At 41.6% G+C, this 19,095-nt stretch overlaps 2 protein-coding genes across 2 annotated transcripts; one reads left to right on the forward strand and one right to left on the reverse strand.

Annotated features, from left to right (window-relative positions):
- Positions 1-8,117: 8,117 nt before the first annotated feature.
- On the reverse strand, positions 8,118-9,043 carry MRPL36 (mitochondrial ribosomal protein L36). Its single transcript, XM_062500230.1, has 2 exons — positions 8,972-9,043; positions 8,118-8,822 (listed from the first exon to the last, which is right to left on the reverse strand). Exon 2 carries the CDS (start codon positions 8,810-8,812, stop codon positions 8,507-8,509), a length of 306 nt encoding a protein of 101 aa, XP_062356214.1. The 5' UTR covers positions 8,813-8,822; positions 8,972-9,043; the 3' UTR covers positions 8,118-8,506.
- A 61-nt stretch (positions 9,044-9,104) lies between these two features.
- NDUFS6 (NADH:ubiquinone oxidoreductase subunit S6) lies at positions 9,105-16,390 on the forward strand. The gene is made up of 4 exons (XM_062500241.1): positions 9,105-9,264; positions 10,294-10,347; positions 14,287-14,409; positions 16,248-16,390. Exons 1-4 carry the CDS (start codon positions 9,115-9,117, stop codon positions 16,311-16,313), a joined length of 393 nt encoding a protein of 130 aa, XP_062356225.1. The 5' UTR covers positions 9,105-9,114; the 3' UTR covers positions 16,314-16,390.
- The last annotated feature ends 2,705 nt before the right edge of the window (positions 16,391-19,095 follow it).

Raw genomic sequence — 19,095 nt, forward strand, 5'->3', positions numbered from 1 at the left:
TGAAAAGGCTGCTTCATGGGTTAATGCATTCACCTATAAATAAAAGCAGTGACAGCTCTCCTGTCAGTACACACTGATGGACGGTTCCTTTTTTCACCATTACAGCCTTGTGAATGTGGGAAAATTAATTTAAGTGGTAGTTAATTTCTAATGAATTCCATTCAAGCGGTTAATATGGTCCCTTGATGTTATGGTAACCTTCATGGATCATTGCATTATGTAAATAAATTCTACTTTATGCTGGTTTATTAAAAAAAGAGGAAGATTGGTGAGTCCAGTCAAACCTTCACATATACGAACCTGCATAAAAATTCTTAAGAAATTGCAAAAAATGGACCATTTGAGAAGAGTACACTTGATATCCTAAAAAGCATACGATTCATCTTTGTAAGACAGCTAATTTTTACATAATTTTGGCAGGATCATCTATTATTTGGAGCTGAGAATAAGATTTTTGAGAAGGAAATCCTCTTCACTCAAAATGGTATTACAAATGCAGCTACTGTGTCCTTGAGGGACTCTCCAAGCCCTTAAATCAGCTGTTTTGCACAAGCATGAATCACTGGATGGGTTTCACACATGCCAGCTCCCATCTTATTCCCTCTTCTGAGGGGAGACCTCTGACAGAGTGTGCACTGAGGAGGAAATATCCATGGCATCTTACTCCTTGAATGGATGGCCAGTGAGTTGTTCAAAGGCAATCCTGAAATATATAGGGTGATGTATGTTTCCAAGAAACATGAGGTAGACATTCATCTGCCATACTGGCAAACACAAAAATATTTGGGAGGACAGAATTACGTAAAATATTTCAGGAAAGATTAAGTCAAAAGATATATGGTGTAGCTAATAATGTCCAAGAATGTATGAGAGGGAATGCTTGTAGGCAGAGGCAGTATCTTTTAAAAGACAATTGAGACAGTTGGAAAAAAAGCTGGTAAGCTTTGGCATATGTGAGAATGACTTGTCTACTCAAAAGCTTTTATTTTTTTCTAGCAGTATCAGTGATAGCATAAAATATATTGCCTTTCTTACAAGGCCTCTCTCACAAATTCAAACATTACATGAAAATATTTTTAAGATGATGAGAGGATCAGAAAGATCCTCTCAGAGGATCAGAGGATCTGTCTCATGAGAAAAGACTAAGAGAACTTGTTCATCTTAGGAAAATAAAGATTTGAGAAAGGACATGGGAACTACCTAGAAATAAATATCAAGCAGGTAAATTCTCCAGGAACAGAAGTACTGTTCAAGAGAAAAGATTATGGTGGCATAAGTATAAACAAGTTGTTAATAAATGTAGAGCTGGAGTTAGGAGATTAGGAAGAGGAGGGAAGTTCTAGACTGTTTGAAGAGTTCTTTTAGCAAAAGACAATATAATATTCAATGCACAATTTAATGTATTTATTTAAGCAACATTAAGTAGTTGCCAGCATAGCAGGGAGTTGGAGTTTATCGACTACCTTCACAACTTTTTCCACTGATCACCATTCTGTGGACAAAGTGTCCTAGAGCTGACTGTGGCCATACTCCTCACAGGTAGCACCTTTTCATGCCTGGAGAGAACAGAGCTATGTCATACTTAAGGAGACCCTAAATGATGAATGTTTCAAAGGCATTAACACCAATGGCCTTTACCCTGTGGCTCTGCCATCACAGCTCTCTGCCCCTCTGCCCGTGACACACAGAGATGTTGTCTGATTCATATTTGGAACACAGCTACACCACCTCTCCCTGTGAGCCTTAATGTCAGATCCACTTAGTTTTGCTCTGCACTTTTTCAAGCATTATCAAGGAACGCACCTTAAACTCACTGGAAAGGATCTTCCATAAAAATCTTTTTTGCCTTTCCTTGCCTCTTTTTCTTCCTGACCATTCTTTGAACATTACACATTATAAATCTTAAGTTCTTTAAAAAACAGCATTTTTTTTCAAGGTGACCAATACAATGAGATGGGTGGCTTACAGCCTTCCATGTCTGTGCTTCTGTTGGACAATGCTGTGTGCAGAAGGACACGGTATGAAGTAATGTGAAACATCAAGGCCAGCTGGAGTTGTACTGAAGACCTGGGATGGGCTGAAGTGAACAGTCACACTGAAGTTAAGACTGACACTACTCTTAGCCAGTACTAAGACAGCAACGCTAGTCTAGACACTGAATTGTTCCTGAGTCTGGGTTTTGTCTCAAGAAAGCATCCTGAAAACTCTATGTCATGGATGCAGGGCAGATGATCAAGTGAACAAGATGCAAGAGCAAAACCAAAGTGGTTCAGAATTACTCATTATATGCCTTATGTTTCAAAACTAAAAAAAAAGAAACAACAAAAAACAAAAACCAAACCAACCAAACAAACAAACAAATCCTAGCAGACATATATGAATTCACAACTGCCTGAGTAACATGTCAAAAGGCAACTGCAAATGGGAACCACCATGAAATCTGAATGTCTTTGACTATGGTTTCAGGGGTATTAAGATAATGATAGATACCCTGTGTTTTCTTATGACTGATTTGGGTGTTATACAGATCAAACACTCATAAGTTCAGGTAAAAATCAGCAAAATAGTAATAATGATAAGGGAGCAACGGGCAAAATTTTGTGCTGTTAAACACAGTGAAACAATTTTCATTTTGTTATTTTCAAATGCAAAGTCATACATCTAGAAATCAGACATTGTAGCTACACCTGCAGAAGAGAGGGCTGTATTAAGCAGAGGGCAAGTCTTAAGCAATAGAAATCCTTTACAGGTCATAAAAAACTGACAACAAACAAATCCATTACAGAAATCCATAGCAATGTCATGATCTTCAAATGAAGGAAGCAGAAGATTACTGAGAACAAAATCCAGGAGCATTTTAACCTCAGTGGGCAGCATCACTAAGGTAAATTCTACCTATACTTCCTGTGTCCATATTTTTAAAAAGAAATGAGAGCAGGGTACAGGGAACAGAAATATCCAAAGGTTAGACAAAATATTTTATTGATAAACAATCTGATTATTTTAACAAAAGATTAAAAGGGTGACTCAAATTAGGGACTGCCTTTTGAAGGAAAAAATACAGGAATCTAAGAATGAAAGGCTTAACAAAATTTGGTAAATGCAAGTTAAAGCAAACAAGCTCACCCTTTTAACAGTGAAGTGATGTTATTTTGTAACATAATCAAAGCTGTGTGGCTGGCTGCTCATCTATCCACTACTCACCTATCCAGCTCCAGAGCTGTGGTATCTGGCTGCAGCCATGTTTTAGGTTTCATGTCCTACCTCTGCTAGAACAGACTTCTTAAGCCTACAGATCAAGTCTCAGCTACCATTCCATATTTACTGTATTTTCATTCATTTAATTACATCAAATTAATTCCTTTTTTTCTGTGACTACGTAATTGGTGATCAGGATGAATGACGAGATGACATAAAGCCAACTTGTTATTTAACAGCTAGATGAGCAATCAAAGCAAAACCAAATTACTTGGCACAAACATAGATACAAGATTCTTATCTAAAGCCTGAAGATCCTATGAAAGTTAGCTATTTTAGATATCCCAGTCACTGCTTTTATAAATATTAGCCTCTTAGTATGAGTCCCTTTTAAAACTGTATAGACTCTGGGGCTCCTTGCTCCCAGTCTTTTCCTCATTTAGGCACTGTTCATTACCAATCTTTAATCATGTACAACAGAGAGACTTGAATTATTCCCTGCCTGTTATTTTGCTTACTTTCAACCACTATATGGAATCAATATATTTTTACATCAAATGACTTCACAAATTTCCTTTTTATTTCTTTTTGCACATATTTATTTATGTGGCACATAAGCACAGGTGGCTTCTTGAAAAATACTGCTCGTTTTCAACACTTTATCCATATTTACAGACAACAGATTTCAAAGATTGATGCACAAACTTCTAGATGAAATGGTGAATTTTTCATTCCTGGAGGCAGGTGGATAACTCCAGCAAGTGACAACTTCATCTTGGGTGCCAATATTCTCTCTGTACCAACTTTCATCATTTTTAGATCAGGTTCAGTGTCTTCACTGTGATGAAGCTCTTATAAAAATTGCTGCCTCCACTATGAGTGGGATACGGAGCAATAACAAAACTGCTGCAGTTTATCTCCCAGAGGTATAGAAGTAAAACACCACCACTTACCTAAATAAACTGGGCTGCAAAGTGTGACAGTTCAATAACAGCTTCATGGGAAGCTCACCTATTCCTACAGGAAGATAATTTCAGTCCTGGAAAGCAGAGGAGACTGGACAGGTGAGGGCATGCCCCCTCATAGGTGTGGTGAGGTAAACTGTCCCAGCTAGTTGGAAAGAATCCAGCCCTTTCTCAGCCTCTGGGACTAACTGGCACAGATTTCAAGATCCAAATTAATAATCTGGTGAGCTGTAATAGAAAGAATGAGCATATTTGAATGTAGAATCAGTTTTATCAAACTGAATGGGATTACTTTATCCTTAACTTCAGTTTTAGAAGTAATTTGATAGCTTTCAGCAGTGTGAATCAAAGTGTGTTCACCCTTGCTGATTCAGGACTTTGCAATATGGTGATGCTGTAGATAAACATAAATCAGCTTTAGTGTCAGGTGCATGGAGCTCACTGAAACCACAGAAGGACCTTGGTGTTACATAGAAGATACTCTGAACAGTGCTTGCAGTAGGATGTTCTGTCTGTTTGCACTATTAAACAAAGAGGAGAAAGCAGACTGACTTCTCACTTTCTTTCTCATTAAGAATATTTACATTTTTGTTTTATAGTTTTATTCGTATTTTTTAATTTTACCTACTTCATCTCTACAAATAAAGAAAAAAATCCAATTGTAATTGCTCTGAAATATCACTCTTTCTTGTACTTTTTGTTTTGTTTTTGTGGATGGCATAACAGAATGATTGGAAGAACAATACGGTGTCTACATTACTCAGAAATATCTGTTATTCTAACTGAGTGCAGGAAACTGACTGTGGTGGTGTCAGAATCTGGAGTAGACACCTGTCAGTCAGCTAACCTCAGGGTGTACTGCTTCCATCCGAGCAGACATGGCTTCTCGGTACTGTAATTCCTAAAGACTTCTCCCTCACCTGTCATTTTTGGACAGCTATTGTCCTGAATTCAGCAACCAATACTGTAATTCCCATACACACAACCACAGACAAAGTCTGACAGTCATTAATATACATGAGCTCATGTGCTCCAAGATTTATCCTCCAGTTGACCTAAATACATCTCCACCTGTTGCGTTTCAGGAATCTGACAGTCTTATTCCCTAGAACAGTTCTGAGGAATTAAGCAAGTTCAGTCACTCACAACTGCAAATGATTCTCATAATTGTACAATGGAAACAGTCACAGGAGACATCAGGTATCACATTCCCACTCCACTGTGGGGATTTAAAGAATGAAGATTTTCTGGAGGGGGTAACCCTCCATGTTATGTAGGAAGACATAAGCTGAAAATGTAATTTAAGCCGGACTCTTATTTCAGTCTTCAGTGTATGGATTCTTCTTCCTGTGTTACTGGGTACTATTTTCCTCCCTAAAACATTTTATGTTCTAGCTGCACTCACCTTATCATTCCACTCTCTTTCAGCCTCCAGGGGGAGAAATAAAAAAGAAAACACATACAATTAAGGAACTAATGTAGACTGGTATTTTTGGTATTCCAGGACTAAATTTTTGGCCTGGGTAACTTAAGTAGTTGTTGTGCACCTGCTCCTTTGCCAACAGCTGTCTAAGTAGAACAACATTCAGAAGGTCTATAATGAAGGATGTGAACCTTTAGCTATCAACCATGAGGCAACTGGCTGACATTATTTCATCTGCTCATTTTGCAGTTGCTGTAAACCTAAAATAAGCATGCACCACCCCCAGCTACAGTCACCGTCCTCATGTTAAATTACAGAAACCGATAGAATCTGATTTTAGAACACCTCTGTAATGGTTTGTAGACATCAACTAAAAAATGGTACTTACAAGTGTAAGATTCAGTACTCCTGCCTAATGGAAAAATTGACACAAAGGCAAAATTACCTTTTCAAGATTATACAGCAAGTCAGTGGCACAGTACAATTACAATTCAGGGCCTCCTAATTTCTAATCCTATAATCCTCTTTCCAAAATCTATTAAGCACAACCAAATACAGTTTCAGTGATGGCCATGAATGCTCCACTCTTTTGAATGCTCCACCCCAGGTACCACAGACTGTTCAGACAATGACACATGAATTATTTACAGCCATAATAAACATTTGAATTCAAATTACTTCACATCTCAAGTTTCTACGCAGCAGTCCTACATTCAAAGGGTTTAATTAGGAGAGTTTTCCTAATTCTAAGTTGTTGAAATAAGATACTGAGTCAGCACTGTATGAAAGCTTGTCTTAGGCTAAAGGGGGAGATGAAAGCAGTGATTTGTGCCTCCCTCTGCTGCACAATATTCCTAGCCCTAAATTTCTCCGAAATACAGAGTGCAGACTGCATTTCATGCCAGCCTGGTAGAGTGAACTTGTCTCAAGGTCTCACACACCACTGAATTAAGAAAATCTGGCCAGGTAATGACTGCTGCTTCTCACCCTGGCAATTCACAATTGCAGGTGTCTCTTAACCATCTGACGTTGCTCCTGCCAAGAGCCCTTGTTTCAATACCTCCTCAGTAACCCACCAGCACAGTATTTTTTGTACCAGTGAGCTACCTTTTTCTGACTGAACCAAGGGGCTGGATGAACTGTTTATGAAGCCATAAGATCACCTGCCCCATATCCTTCCTAAAAAGCCCAATGAACCAACCAACCAACCAATTAACCCTCACTTCATCTCATGCCCGGTCCAAAGGTCAGTCCTTACTATCCACCAGAAAAGTGGGTAGGCCTGCGAATCACTGGGTTTTTTTTGTTCATACATACACTGTTTACTTTAAAGGTGCACTAATAGCTAAGCTCACAAGGTACCACAGAGATTCACAGCATACAGGCCTTTTCTTCTGCTGGAACAAAACACACAGCACACACCTACAAATGTGTACCATTAACACTGAGAATCAGATCTTTTAAAATCTTCAGTTCCTAAGATGGCTTGTCAAAGCATGTTAAAGATGTAAAATATTTCCAAGAAATTTCTCTGTTTACATTTTACTTTCAATCACAAGCTGAGGATATTTAGAAGGTAGAAGCTCTTTATCATGAGTCTACGAATTTCAATCAAACCTTTTGAAGTACAGCAAGTTTTCCACTACAAGGTTGTTTAATTTTGAGAAGTCTTATACATCTTGAATCATTTTGTCTCTCTTTAGTTAGATGAAGCTAGCCTGTTCTCTCTCCCCTTGCTGCTGTGAATTTATTTGAATGCCCCCTAAGATGAATGTGTACATTAACTAACCTGCTCCTCTCTCTCCAAACCCTCACGTCCAGTGATAAGACAAACCACCCAACGCATGGAAAAACAATAATTATTGCCTCTGGAACGCTTAACCACATCTTTAGAGGCCTAGATTCTCATTGTCTACAAACACCGAGTAAAAATATATACATTTTAAAAGTTGCTGAAATTGTAAAATTGTGGAATTATAACAGGGCAGAAAAGGCCAAGTCATCATACTATCCAATGTTACAGCAACTTCAAACACAGTGCCCAATCAATTTCACCTCTGGCAAACTTGTAGCTGTAACAGGATAGGTTTCCCAAAGTTTAGTTTGGTACCCTTTGCTAAGAATTTGCAGTTCAGAGGATGATCTAACACTCCTGCCTTAAGCAGAACCATATTGCGAAGTGTGAGGAATACCACTGGTGGCTGAAGCAATTTTGGCTCTAATTAATCCATGGGTACCAATCAACTAGTTTGTATTCAACATTAAGCTTGGCTATATGACCTCCGAGTCATTATTGCTCCCAGTCATTCTCTCCACATCTGTTAAGAGAGAATTCTTTCGAGGGACAAAAGAAACAAAGAATATTCTTAAGCATCACCAACCTATAAGTGAGCCTAAAGCTTTGCAGAGCCTTAAGGTAAATTAGATGGAATCTGAAATTGCCCACCTGAGCTTGAAACTATTGGTTCCGTTATCAACATCTTGGGGAGCAGGGAAAGGTTGTCTAAGAAAAGAACCACGGTGTGTTGTAGTAAAGAACATCAGTGGAGTTTATTTGCATTTTGCTTTAATTAAACCCAAATGCACCTCAGAGTCCAGTGATTCAGCTTCACCCTTACTAATTTAACAGCGCGGTGATTTTAAGGCTTCACACTTAAGATGACAAGAGGTCCCGAAGGCCGTTGTTTCCCACTTCAGTTCTCCGCATCCAAGGCCTCAAATTCCGGCAAGGGCCGTCAAGATCGGGCCTCGCTCTAGGTGTTCCAAAGACGAAACATTGTCACGCCACGATTTCGCCCACTGGTGTCCCCAGCAGCCCGCGGGGGCCCGGTGACCGGGGGCAGGCCGGCGACAGGGATCCGGGCCAGGCAGCCGGACCCGGCGCCAGCTCTGTGCCCGGCGGGGTCGGTCCCGGCCAGGGCTACCCCTTGCGCTGCTTGTGCCGGGGGTTGCTCTTGCAGCACACGTAGACCCGCCCGCGCCGCCGGACGATGTAGCAGTCCTTGCATCGCCTCCTCAGCGCCGTCTTCGTCTTCAGCCCGGCCAGCAGCGGCGGCAGCGGCGGCAGCACGGCCAGCAGCCCGCGGGGCCCGCGCCACGGCGGCGGGGCCCAGCTCCCACAGGCCGCGGGCAGACCCGCCGCCCGCCCCCACGGGGCCAGCGAGCACAAGGACGAGCGGCACAGCGGGACGGCCGTGGCGGCGGCCCTGACCAGGAGGGACAGCATGCTCGGCACTCTGCGGGGACAGCGCGCCGGTCAGGCCACACGCACCCCTCCGTCCGTCAGGCCCTCCTCCCCTCTCGCCACCGCCGCCCCCACCGCTGAAGACACCCGCCCCGCCCCGCCCCGCCCCCTCCACCGGCCAGGACACGGCCACCCGCTGACCTGGCCGCCCGCAGCCCCGCGAAAGGAAGGCTCCGGTCCCCGCCCGCGGCCACGCGTCCCTCCGCCGCCGGAAGCGCGCGCAGGCACCGGGGCGGGGCGAGGCGCGCGCCCGCCCCACCGGGAGTCACGTGGGTGGCGCGAAGATGGCGGCGCCCGCCGCGACCTTCCGCTGGCTGCTGCCGCGGAGCCGCCCGCTGCTATCCCGCCCGGGGCTGGCCGCCGCCGCCGCCGCCGTCCGGCCCTACGGCGTGCGGGCCTCCAACACCGGCGAGTTGGTGACGCACACGGGGCAGGTGAGCGCGCGGGGCCCGGTGCTGCCGCCCCTCCGCTGCTCGGCGCGTCCCCCCGGCGCCTACAGGGAAATCCCGCCGGGGCCGGGGACAGCGCGCCGGTGGGTTGTGATGTAACGTAACGGGGAGGCTTGGGTCGGACAATGGGAGGAATTCCTTCACGTAAGCAGTGGTTAAGTACTGGAATAGGCTGCCCGGGGAGGCGGTGGCGTGTCCGTCCCCGGAGGCGTTCAGGAAATGGCTGGATGTGGCGCCTAGTGCCACGGTCTGATTGACATGGTGGCGTGGTTCGGTCGCTGCTTGGATTCGATGATCTCAGAGGTCTTTTCCAACTTAATTTACTCTGCGGTTCACCTTCAGCCCGCACAGTGGAAATTCATGCTCCTGGGTGATCCGTACACAGGAGGTACGCGCTATTTCGGAAAACAAAAATCCCCAGAGAATCCCCTGTTAATCAGGATCAGGGTCACTGGCCATTACCGAGCGTTCCGGTCCGAATGCCACTCGTGACCCAGCCGAGGAGTTGACAGGTGGAGGAGGCGCCCTCGTGTCCCTGCTTCGTGATTCCAGCGTGCCTCTTCTCCAGTGGAGGAACTGAGGCTTCTTGAGGAGATGGGAGAGAGAATGGCGGGTGGAGCTAACTTGGGAAAGCTCGCACTGCGGTTACTTAGCTGAACAGAAGCAAATACAAAACGTGAATTTCCCACTTTAGTTCACCACCTAGGTGAGATCAAGGAACAGCATTGTAAATAATGCATTTGTGCTCACCTCTGTGATCAGGCTCTTCTGTTTACTGCTTTCGTGTCACCTCCGACACCATCAGTTTCCTTGTCTTTTGCATTTCCCAATGTGTAATTAGTTACTTGTGTGAGAGAATTGGAAGCTAGTTTTTCTGTATACTACATGCTTGTAAAGTGGTAATATTTGAAACTTAAGTAAACAGTTAAAGCTGTTATTTAGTTTCTGAGTATTTGTGTTCTATGCTTAGAGCTGTTGCTCTGTAAATAAGATCAATTATATTTTACACTCTAGGTGTATGACGAGAAGGATTATAGAAGAGTTCGATTTGTTGGGCGACAAAAGGAGGTAACTCATTCTACTTTTTGTTATGGGAGAGGGGGTAGTTTATGGTTTCTTTTTCTTTACCTGATAGAAGTGTCCTCAATCTCATTGTCATTAAAAAAAAACCCCAAATTAAAAAAGCCGCAAAAAACTCAAACAAGCAAGAAACCGACTAAACCCAAACCCCACAACCAAAAAAAAAAAACCAAATCAAACAAACAAAAACCACCAAACCAAATTAAAAAAAAAAAAAAAACAACAACAAAAAACAAACCTACCAAAACCAAACTGGTTTGGATTTGGAGTTTCAGTGGGGTTTTTTTTTCAGTATGGTGGAAAAAATTTTTAAGGCACCTTACAGTTGCTTCTGTCTTGCCTCCCTGCTTTTGATGAACTCGAAAAATTCAAGACTTGGTCTACCTTTGTTAAGTGCTTGCATTTAGGGTGTTAAGAGTTGTAGGCATTTGAACATCTTAAAGTTGAAACAGTTTTTGTTTTAGGCATATGTTTTAAGGAGTTGTTAGTATGTTTTTAGCACATTTATATTCAGAAAAATCACATCATTAAATACTCTGCTGATTTGTTCATCTATCTGTTTACATCTGTTTTGAAGTTTAATTTGCTTCTGTGTAGTTAAAATTCTTTACCCAAACTATGTTTTTAATGAGCCTGAGAAGCATTTGCTGAAAGAGTGATGAAACAGATAAAAGTAAAATGTAGGCTATTCTGAAATAATGAAGGCTCAAATGCAAAGTGTAGCAGTGCATGCCAGCATCATCCAACTGCAGTGCTGTAAAGCATCCCTGTTGCTGCTGCTTAAAATTTCACATAGCCACTCTGTAAGAAGTCGTTGAGCACTGAGTTTTCTGTGATGATCAAGCAGCACAGCTCCACGATGGATCTGCTGGCTTTTGGGATAGAAATAGAATTATTTCACCTAAAATGTATTCCTCAATGCCTGAGCCTTTGAATAGTGCTTTAGTGTTAATGCTATAAATGTTTATGTATAGCAGAGACATTAAATATAAGGTGTGGTAGATTTTTTATGTACTTGCATATAATTATTCTTTTCCTAAACTGACTGGAACTAATTACACTGATTTCAGAGTTTTCTTATTGAATTTACCTCCCTGTGTGATGGATACAATTTAACTCCTGCTCTGCGGCAAAAATGGGGATTCTACAGGCAAAATAATTAAATGGAAATGTCACTTAAAATGCTGAATTAGCTTACATCAGGGAGGATAGTTGGCAAAGTAGGTCTCTCCCAAGTGTATTGCCCTCATCTCTACTATTTCCGTAGCTTTGTAGGAAATACTTCTTAAGCCTAATTCTCCATGGGGCAGTGGTCCCTCTAATGTGCCTTTACCATCAGGTAACTTCAGATTCTATGTGGTGTGGAACACCCAAGGTTTTCAGTTCTGCCAGTTCTTCCTTCTCCAGCAAAAGCCTAGCTTTATGTCTGCTGAGCAAGGTTTAATGCTAAGTTTTAATGGTGAAATTGGGACAAAATTTACATGCTAAATACTTTGAACAGTCTGTGCCTATTAATAGGATCTCTCTCTAGGGACTTTGTCATTATCCTGCAGTGTGTTTCTGCTGCCAATATTAGGGCTGGCAGTCATGTCTGTAGTCTGAATGTTGTCATGTTTCTGAAGCAGAAGCTCTCCTGGTGACCGTTCTTGGCACTTTCTTCCCTTTGCCTTCGGTATGGTCCAGGTGGTTGATTCCTTCTCGGGACCAGCCCGGTCCAGCCACAGCATCTTTCCTGCTGGGTGGGGAGGCAGCCTCCAGACTCTTCCCCCACTCAGGGTGTCTGGGCCTGTGTGCTTCAGGGGGCCAGGCCCAGGGACATGGCCTAAAGGATGTGCTCATTGTCCCCTTGGTTCTGCCAGCCTAGTTGTTAGTGACACCCATGTGTTTTAGCTAAAATCACTGGTTCTCTCTGGAGAACTGGGGATTGGTGCTCTCTGGCAAGGGCCTAAAGCAGGAAGCTGTGAGAAAACTGAGCGTGGCAACTGCTGAACTGCATCTGCCACAGTCCAACCAGTCCTGCCCTTCTGTAATCCCTAAAGTCATCCTGCCCTTCTGTAATCCCCAGGGCAGAGCAGGACCTATTTCAACACTCCCATTTCAGCTCTACCCTTTCTACTGGGCTGGTGCAGCAGCTGAAGGTGTGAGGAGGATTCGCCTCCGTGCTGGTCTGTTTTAAGTATTCTCTCCTGCCTTCCCTCTACATCTTTGGACTGGGATCAAATCCAAGTTTGGCTTTATCTCTTTAGTCTCCCAGACCATGGACTGGCACAAGTGGATAGGTGGGAAGAAGCAGAAACAGAGTTGTCAAACTGGCACTGTGGCAGGATAAAAATAGCTCAGTGATTTATGTTTGGAGCAGGGCACATCTGGATGTGCTGAGGGAATCAGCCGCTTCCTGCTGTGTACTGCTGTGCTTTAGTCAAAGGGATATGTTGTAACTGCAGCCACTTGGGTTTTTTTTGTGGTGTGTTTTCTTGGTGAATTCCTAGACTGTGTCTTGTTTAGTAGGCTGAACCACAAACAAGTCTTAGCTGTACAGTGGATGTGAGGTCTTTGCTTCTCTCTCTCCCACGTGCCTTTTGTAATTAAGAAGTGTTGGGATGAGTGGAGTCCTTGCTTGTAATCTTGAAGCAAAGGTGTAAAATAGTTTTATCTCCCTCCTCCTTTAGCACGAAATGAAGGATGCACAATTTTGAGTGTTATTAAAAACAGCAGTAAAAGTTCTTGGTGTTTGGCAAAAATTACATGACTTGGGGACGCAGCCCCAGACAGTGGGGTTCTTGATGTTGCTAATTTCTTTCAATACCAAAACTTAATTTTTTTGCTAACTTTTTTTAGCTATCATCTTTTGGTAAGGACAAATTTTTATTTGGTAAAACTGACTTTTCCATTACTGTACCAGAAAATGCAGATTTTTTGGGACACTTAGTGGAAGATGCTAAATTGTTATGTACTGGGATTATACAAAAACACCATTGCAGTTCATAGGGATTTATGTAATGGACACATAGCTGTCTTTTTCCCAAGAATCTCATCTTTATTCCAATACCAGCATGTTCATACACAGAGCAGTAGATAGTGCCTCCTTTGGGTGTGCATATTATTTGATATTCATGTGTGTATAACATGGCCTTTGAAAAAGGTGGTCCCTCCTGGATTTTCCCTGAATTGTAGCAGTAGTTGTCTGCTCAGTGCAGTCTTGGAAAGTATTGGATTGCTGTAGGTCCTGCTGAGAGACAAGCTGCTGTGTCACCAGCCTGTCCAGACATGGATATGTTTTCCAGTCCATGCAGGTGTGTTCTAGGAAGAAGCCCTACTTGTCAGTGATGTGAATATTCAGGAAGTGTGTATGATGGATTTACTGAGTGGAGTAATGGCATTTAGAAGTTTTTCGCTTTTTTCTGATGCTGAACAATTTGTCTTTCTGACTGTTGCTATGCACCACATTCATGTTTTCATGAGATTCCTGTGCAGTGATAGAATAAGGTACATGGCTAGAGGCTCTAAATTACCAGCAGTTGTTTTTATCTCATGCCTGACCTTACTTGTCTCACTGTTACTGTTTAGTTTATCAGCAGAGATTCTTCTGCAATTTTATCATATAGTCACTAAAGCAGAATACAGTGTTGATTAAACGTCTTCTGTTCTTTTCTACTTTTTCCTGCTCACCTCTCTGCTGAATCTGCTGAAACCTGAGCACTGATGTGGCCTGTATATCAGGGGAAAGGGGATTACTTTTGCAGAGTTTAGTGTATAGTTCATTGATGTAGCTTATAGCAGAGCCTAACAGTTGGTGAAGGAATTGGGAGGAAGTCTAAGCAGGAACTTCTTAAAATGCTGTAGTGGAACTGCCTGAGGAGGCAGCAAATAGCAAATGGTTTCTGATTGAGTGGGGATGGTCTGAAAGTTTTCCTCTTTTTCTTACAGGTGAACAAGAATTTTGCAATCGATTTGATAGCAGAGCAGCCTGTGAGTCAAGTTGAAAGCAGAGTGATATCATGCGATGGTGGTGGTGGAGCTTTGGGACATCCCAAAGTATACATAAACTTGGTAATGTCATTATTCTGCATGCAGCATGTTTTGCCTGTGCATTTTTTTTGTAAGATTATCTAGTTTTTGGAATGCTAGTTTAACAAAATAAAAGGAGTAGTCACCTGAGCTGCTCATTTTATTTGGTGCCTGATATAAATCAGAAGAATTAGAGGGCTTCCATTTGAAATTATAGAAATTCCTTTCTGAAATTTTATTTTGTTTAGTAGGGCAGTATTTTGTAAAAAGAAGTAGCGAAGTACTTCAGGTGACGTAGTAAGAACAAACACTGAGAGCAAAAATTAACATCCTTGCATTTTGGAACTTTTAGTCTAATTATTTAAATGCCGCCATGTTTTTGACCATACATTTGCAGTAATCTTAGGAATACACAGTTTATTTTCAATCTTGCAAGTCCTAGGGAAAAAAAAAAACAGGAAGAAAACCAAACAAACCAACCCCTCTTTCAGTCTTTGGGAATCTTGGTAGACTGAATATTTCAGACGTGGCCAGAGAATAAAGAATAAATGTTGTCTTATCTTCCTGTTGATAGTAGTGATAATTTCCAGTGTGTTCTTGTTCTAGAGAATAAAAATATTGAGGCTACTGTCCTGTGACCTTAGTTGATGCAGCTGTTGCTTAGATACTGTTCTCAGGTAAAGCCTGACTGCAGATGTTTTAAAATCATGTCTTGCTCACCTAAGCTTTGACATTTCCTAATGGACGAAAGAATGGTGGGGAGGCCCTGGTGTACTTAAGTGTCACTGTTGTTGTGACTCCTGACTAGAATCATAAGCATTTCTATTTTGAACAAAGTAAGAATTTTGTCATAATTAATTTTACATTATTCAAAGTCAAATGTTTGGAGGTTCTGACTTGTAACAATTAGGAAGGACTTCAGCCTTTACTTCTGTAGCACACTCCTGATCTTTATGTTGGTTTGTTTGATGTGTGCCACACTCTTTAAGCATGCTTTATATTTTGTGGATTTTGAGATTTTTTTTTTGTTGTTTTATTTTCACAGTCAAGTTACAATTTTTCTGTAATTTAGTTCTTGAAAAATAAAGTTTGCAAACAGAATGGTATTAGATTAGTTTCTTTTCCCTGGTCCTAACAACTGAACTCCAGGCTTTTGGGAATGGAGGGTAGTAATTTAACCATTTGTTAAGGAGAACCATGAGTTTAACTATTTTTCCAGTTTTTCTGTTAATCTAGATAACAAGATTCCCTGAGTATTTAACTGTATTGTGTTTTGTCATGTTAGCAAGGACTGCAATGACACCTTGCAGTCAGTCACAGTTTAAAATTCTGAAAAAAACATGTATCTTCTGGAGAAAGTAATGAAATTTTATATGGCAGTAATTGCTTCTTTTTTGCAAAACACTTTCTTTCAGCGTTTATCATGGATTCCTACTGAATTTTCCTCCTTCCTACAGCTATGTTACTGACCAAAACTTCCTGTCTAGGAAAAGCCAAATCCTGTTCTGTATTAAAATAATTGTGAAATGCTCTTTTCAGAACATTGGAGCAGATATGACCAAACTGGCTCAAGAGGTCCAGTTTGGTAAGAGGATCTTATTTCTGAAGAGATATCATTTTGCTTGACTTTAAAATTATATAGTTGAATTTAGGATTGGTAGTTGAAAATCTGGCATAAGGGAAGCTACATGGGATACAGAAATAAAGCATGAACCTCACACCATCATCTTTGCTTCCAGTGTTTCAAATAAGACTAAATTCTGTACTTTGGCAATATCGATTGGTTTTAAGATGGCACAAATTAATAAGAGAAAAAATTGTAATTTCTTAAAGGTTTATAAAGTGAAACTAGCAGTTGTTGTATTTTTATATTTTTTCAGGACAAAGAGACAAAGACCGGAACATGTGGCTACTGTGGACTTCAGTTTAAACAGAAACATCACTGAAAGATTATCCCTGTATGCTTGCAGATTTCTGTTCAGATGTTAATGTTCAACTATAAATAAACAATATATTTAGAAAACCAAAATTTGTGTTTATCTTAACTATGGAAAGTCCAGTCTGTACATTTTTAAAATCCAGCTTGTCAGATATTTGAGAGCTGAATGGTATGACAGTATCTGCTTTGTACTTAATTTTTAGTTTTCATATTTGGCAGACTTCTCACAGGCTTGGAAGTGGTGTTTGGCTGTACATAGGTTAGGTTTTTACTGGATAGATACGTATTCTTTTCAACACTGAATAGGCTGTAATTACTGGGTGATTAATTATCCTAGGTGTTTTTCTTTTGCCACTGTGTGACACTCCTAAGTGGCTCATGGTCCAGTATCTGTAGTTAGATTCACAAATGGAAGTGCAAAGATAGATATTATTATAGTCAGCATTACAGCACTCGCTCCTAGAAGCAAGATTGTCAGGCCTGAATTAAGTAGCTGCTCTTGCTACTTGTCTAAAGGCATTCCAGTGCCTGGAATGGTAATCTGTGAGCTGGAGAACTACCTAAACTGGCATGTGGGAAAGGTGAGGACATAACTATTTGCCCTTCATTTGGAGGGGTTAAAGTATATCTGCTTGGGATTCACAGCCAAAGCCTCTGTAGGAACTGGATCTTGTCAGACTCAAAGTAGGCATTACTCCATTACAGGTGGTAGCTTCTGCTCCTTTAATACAGGTAGTTTGACACTGAGAGCATCTGCCTTGGCTGTATGAGGCTAGTTGTGGAACATATCTACCCACTTGCTTAATTTCACTTGGATAGCATTCCATCATGTGAGCATGGCTTTCAAACAGGGCCCCTGTCTGGAGCAGAAGGGTCTGAGTTTGGCTTGGTCTTTGCTCCAGTAAGCATTTTAATCTGTTGTCAGTGTATTACTTTGTTTTAAATGCTGGTGATGGGACATGGTCCCAGGGAGCAATTGCTGCTTGTCTGAAGTTTAACAGGGTAGGATTCTAAAGCTGCAGTTTGTGTAGTTAGATTGATGTGGTATCAAGCTGAACCAAATCATGTGGCCCTAAAGCTGCTTAACTTTGTAGATGAAGATGGACCAACCCAGGCTTAAAGCAAGGTCTAAATGGTTCTCTCTGTAGAAGTCAAGTTAGAGGTTGTACTGCATGTGAGTAATTGCATGGACACCCCTCTTTTTCATTCATTCTGGTTACAAAAGCTTTACCTTTCTGTCTCCTCCCCTTATTTCTTCTCCTCACTTTTTCTCCGTTACTGCTGGTTTCAGTGATCTAGCTGCCAATTTATTCTTTGTAGTGGCCTAGGTTTAGGAAGTATTAATTAGAGTTATGCATTGTTTTGCAGTGTAGGTTACCTAGCACTGACCTTTCTATAAGGCCAGGGTCTGCTGTGAAGGTTGTAATTCTGTAATGTTAGTGCAGTGGCCAAGTGTTGTGTTTGGAGTAGCACCTGAGCATGTACAAAGATGGCAACAGGTCCTTCCATGAAACCCAGGAATTTGCAATCTGACCTTATGCAAATGATCTGTCAACTAAGCATAAGTGGGGTGTTATGAACCGTCTTCTGATGAGTCTTATGCTTGAACTGTCAGTGTTTGTCTTCAAGCGTAAATCTGGTTGCATTTTACTCTGGCTCTCTACCAGTTTGTAGGGTATTTTGGCTGGCAGAGTTCTCTCATGGTGCAATCATCTCTGCAAAGAGACCTGAAACAAATAATTGTGTGCAGTCCTCTTCCTTGGACCTTTGATGTTCTAATGAATAATATATCTGCTCGGATCACTGCTGCTCATAATAAATTAACAATGTTTAGATTGGCATGGTATCTGCTGAGAACCCTGACAAATCCCATCCCACTGGTCTAACTATGGAATGTTGTTCTTGGATGTTCTCCCTAAAGTACTTGTGCTGTGTGAAGCTGTTGACACCCCTGAAATGAAGGCCTCAGCTTTGTTCCAGTGATCTCCATAGGAACACTTTATAGACTTTGCTTCCTATTGGTTCCTGTGTGCTAGGTTCATGTATCTACTTGGGAATGACAGTTTATAGGAGGTCTTGCACTTTGAACTATGCCGTCCGCATACCCGTAAAAGGCCAGCCTTGATTTGCAGGAAGAAGAAGTGGGGAAAAGCAAGAACTTTACTAGTTGCCCCAGGCAGATGCATGTGGAAATGGATGTGTGCGGATAGACTGGAACACAGCAGTATCAAAGTAAGGGGTAGACGAAACCAGGCAAGTATCAAGGCAGCTTTGCAGTTCCCAGGCCACAAATTCAGACTCAAAAGCAGTATGGAATAAAACTTTTAAGAGTCTGTCAGTCACTTGTAGATAATTCATTCCAGGGTGGAGCTATAGAGTCTTGACAAGCAGAGTACAAATCATAGTTTATACTCTGTCACTAGGGAAATGTGAAGTTCCAACACATGATAGTGGTCACAACTTTATCTTGTTTTACCTAGTAAAGCTAGATCAGCTTTTTTTTCCTTTATGTATTCTCCTGCATGTATTAAAGTTGACGAAAATCACTATGTATTTTAACTTCCAAAATAAATAAGGACCATCCGTCCTTTCCCCACATGGTAGTTCTCTGTCCTCTAATTAAAAGTTAACTAAAATGTATTTGCACGGCAAGTTCTGTTTACAAGAGCACAAATCATTGCTAAGACTATGGAACGGTATGCAAAAGCACTTTTTCTGAAATTATCAAATTGTATAGCATCTGCTTGTGCTCTGGAAGTTGCTCTTATAAAACTCTTCTCCAAATCAGC

The sequence above is a fragment of the Cinclus cinclus genome, chromosome 1 (assembly GCF_963662255.1).
Source record: "Cinclus cinclus chromosome 1, bCinCin1.1, whole genome shotgun sequence".
NCBI lineage: Eukaryota > Metazoa > Chordata > Aves > Passeriformes > Cinclidae > Cinclus > Cinclus cinclus.

What these genes read in the sequence shown, in the direction of transcription:
- MRPL36 (XM_062500230.1), bottom strand. Translation starts at nt 8,812, where the DNA reads ATGCTGTCCCTCCTGGTCAGGGCCGCCGCCACGGCCGTCCCGCTGTGC.
- NDUFS6 (XM_062500241.1), top strand. Translation starts at nt 9,115, where the DNA reads ATGGCGGCGCCCGCCGCGACCTTCCGCTGGCTGCTGCCGCGGAGCCGC. An exon ending in TTGTTGGGCGACAAAAGGAG is followed by an intron (nt 10,348 to 14,286) that starts GTAACTCATTCT and finishes TTTTTCTTACAG; the next exon opens with GTGAACAAGAATTTTGCAAT. An exon ending in CCAAAGTATACATAAACTTG is followed by an intron (nt 14,410 to 16,247) that starts GTAATGTCATTA and finishes ATATTTTTTCAG; the next exon opens with GACAAAGAGACAAAGACCGG.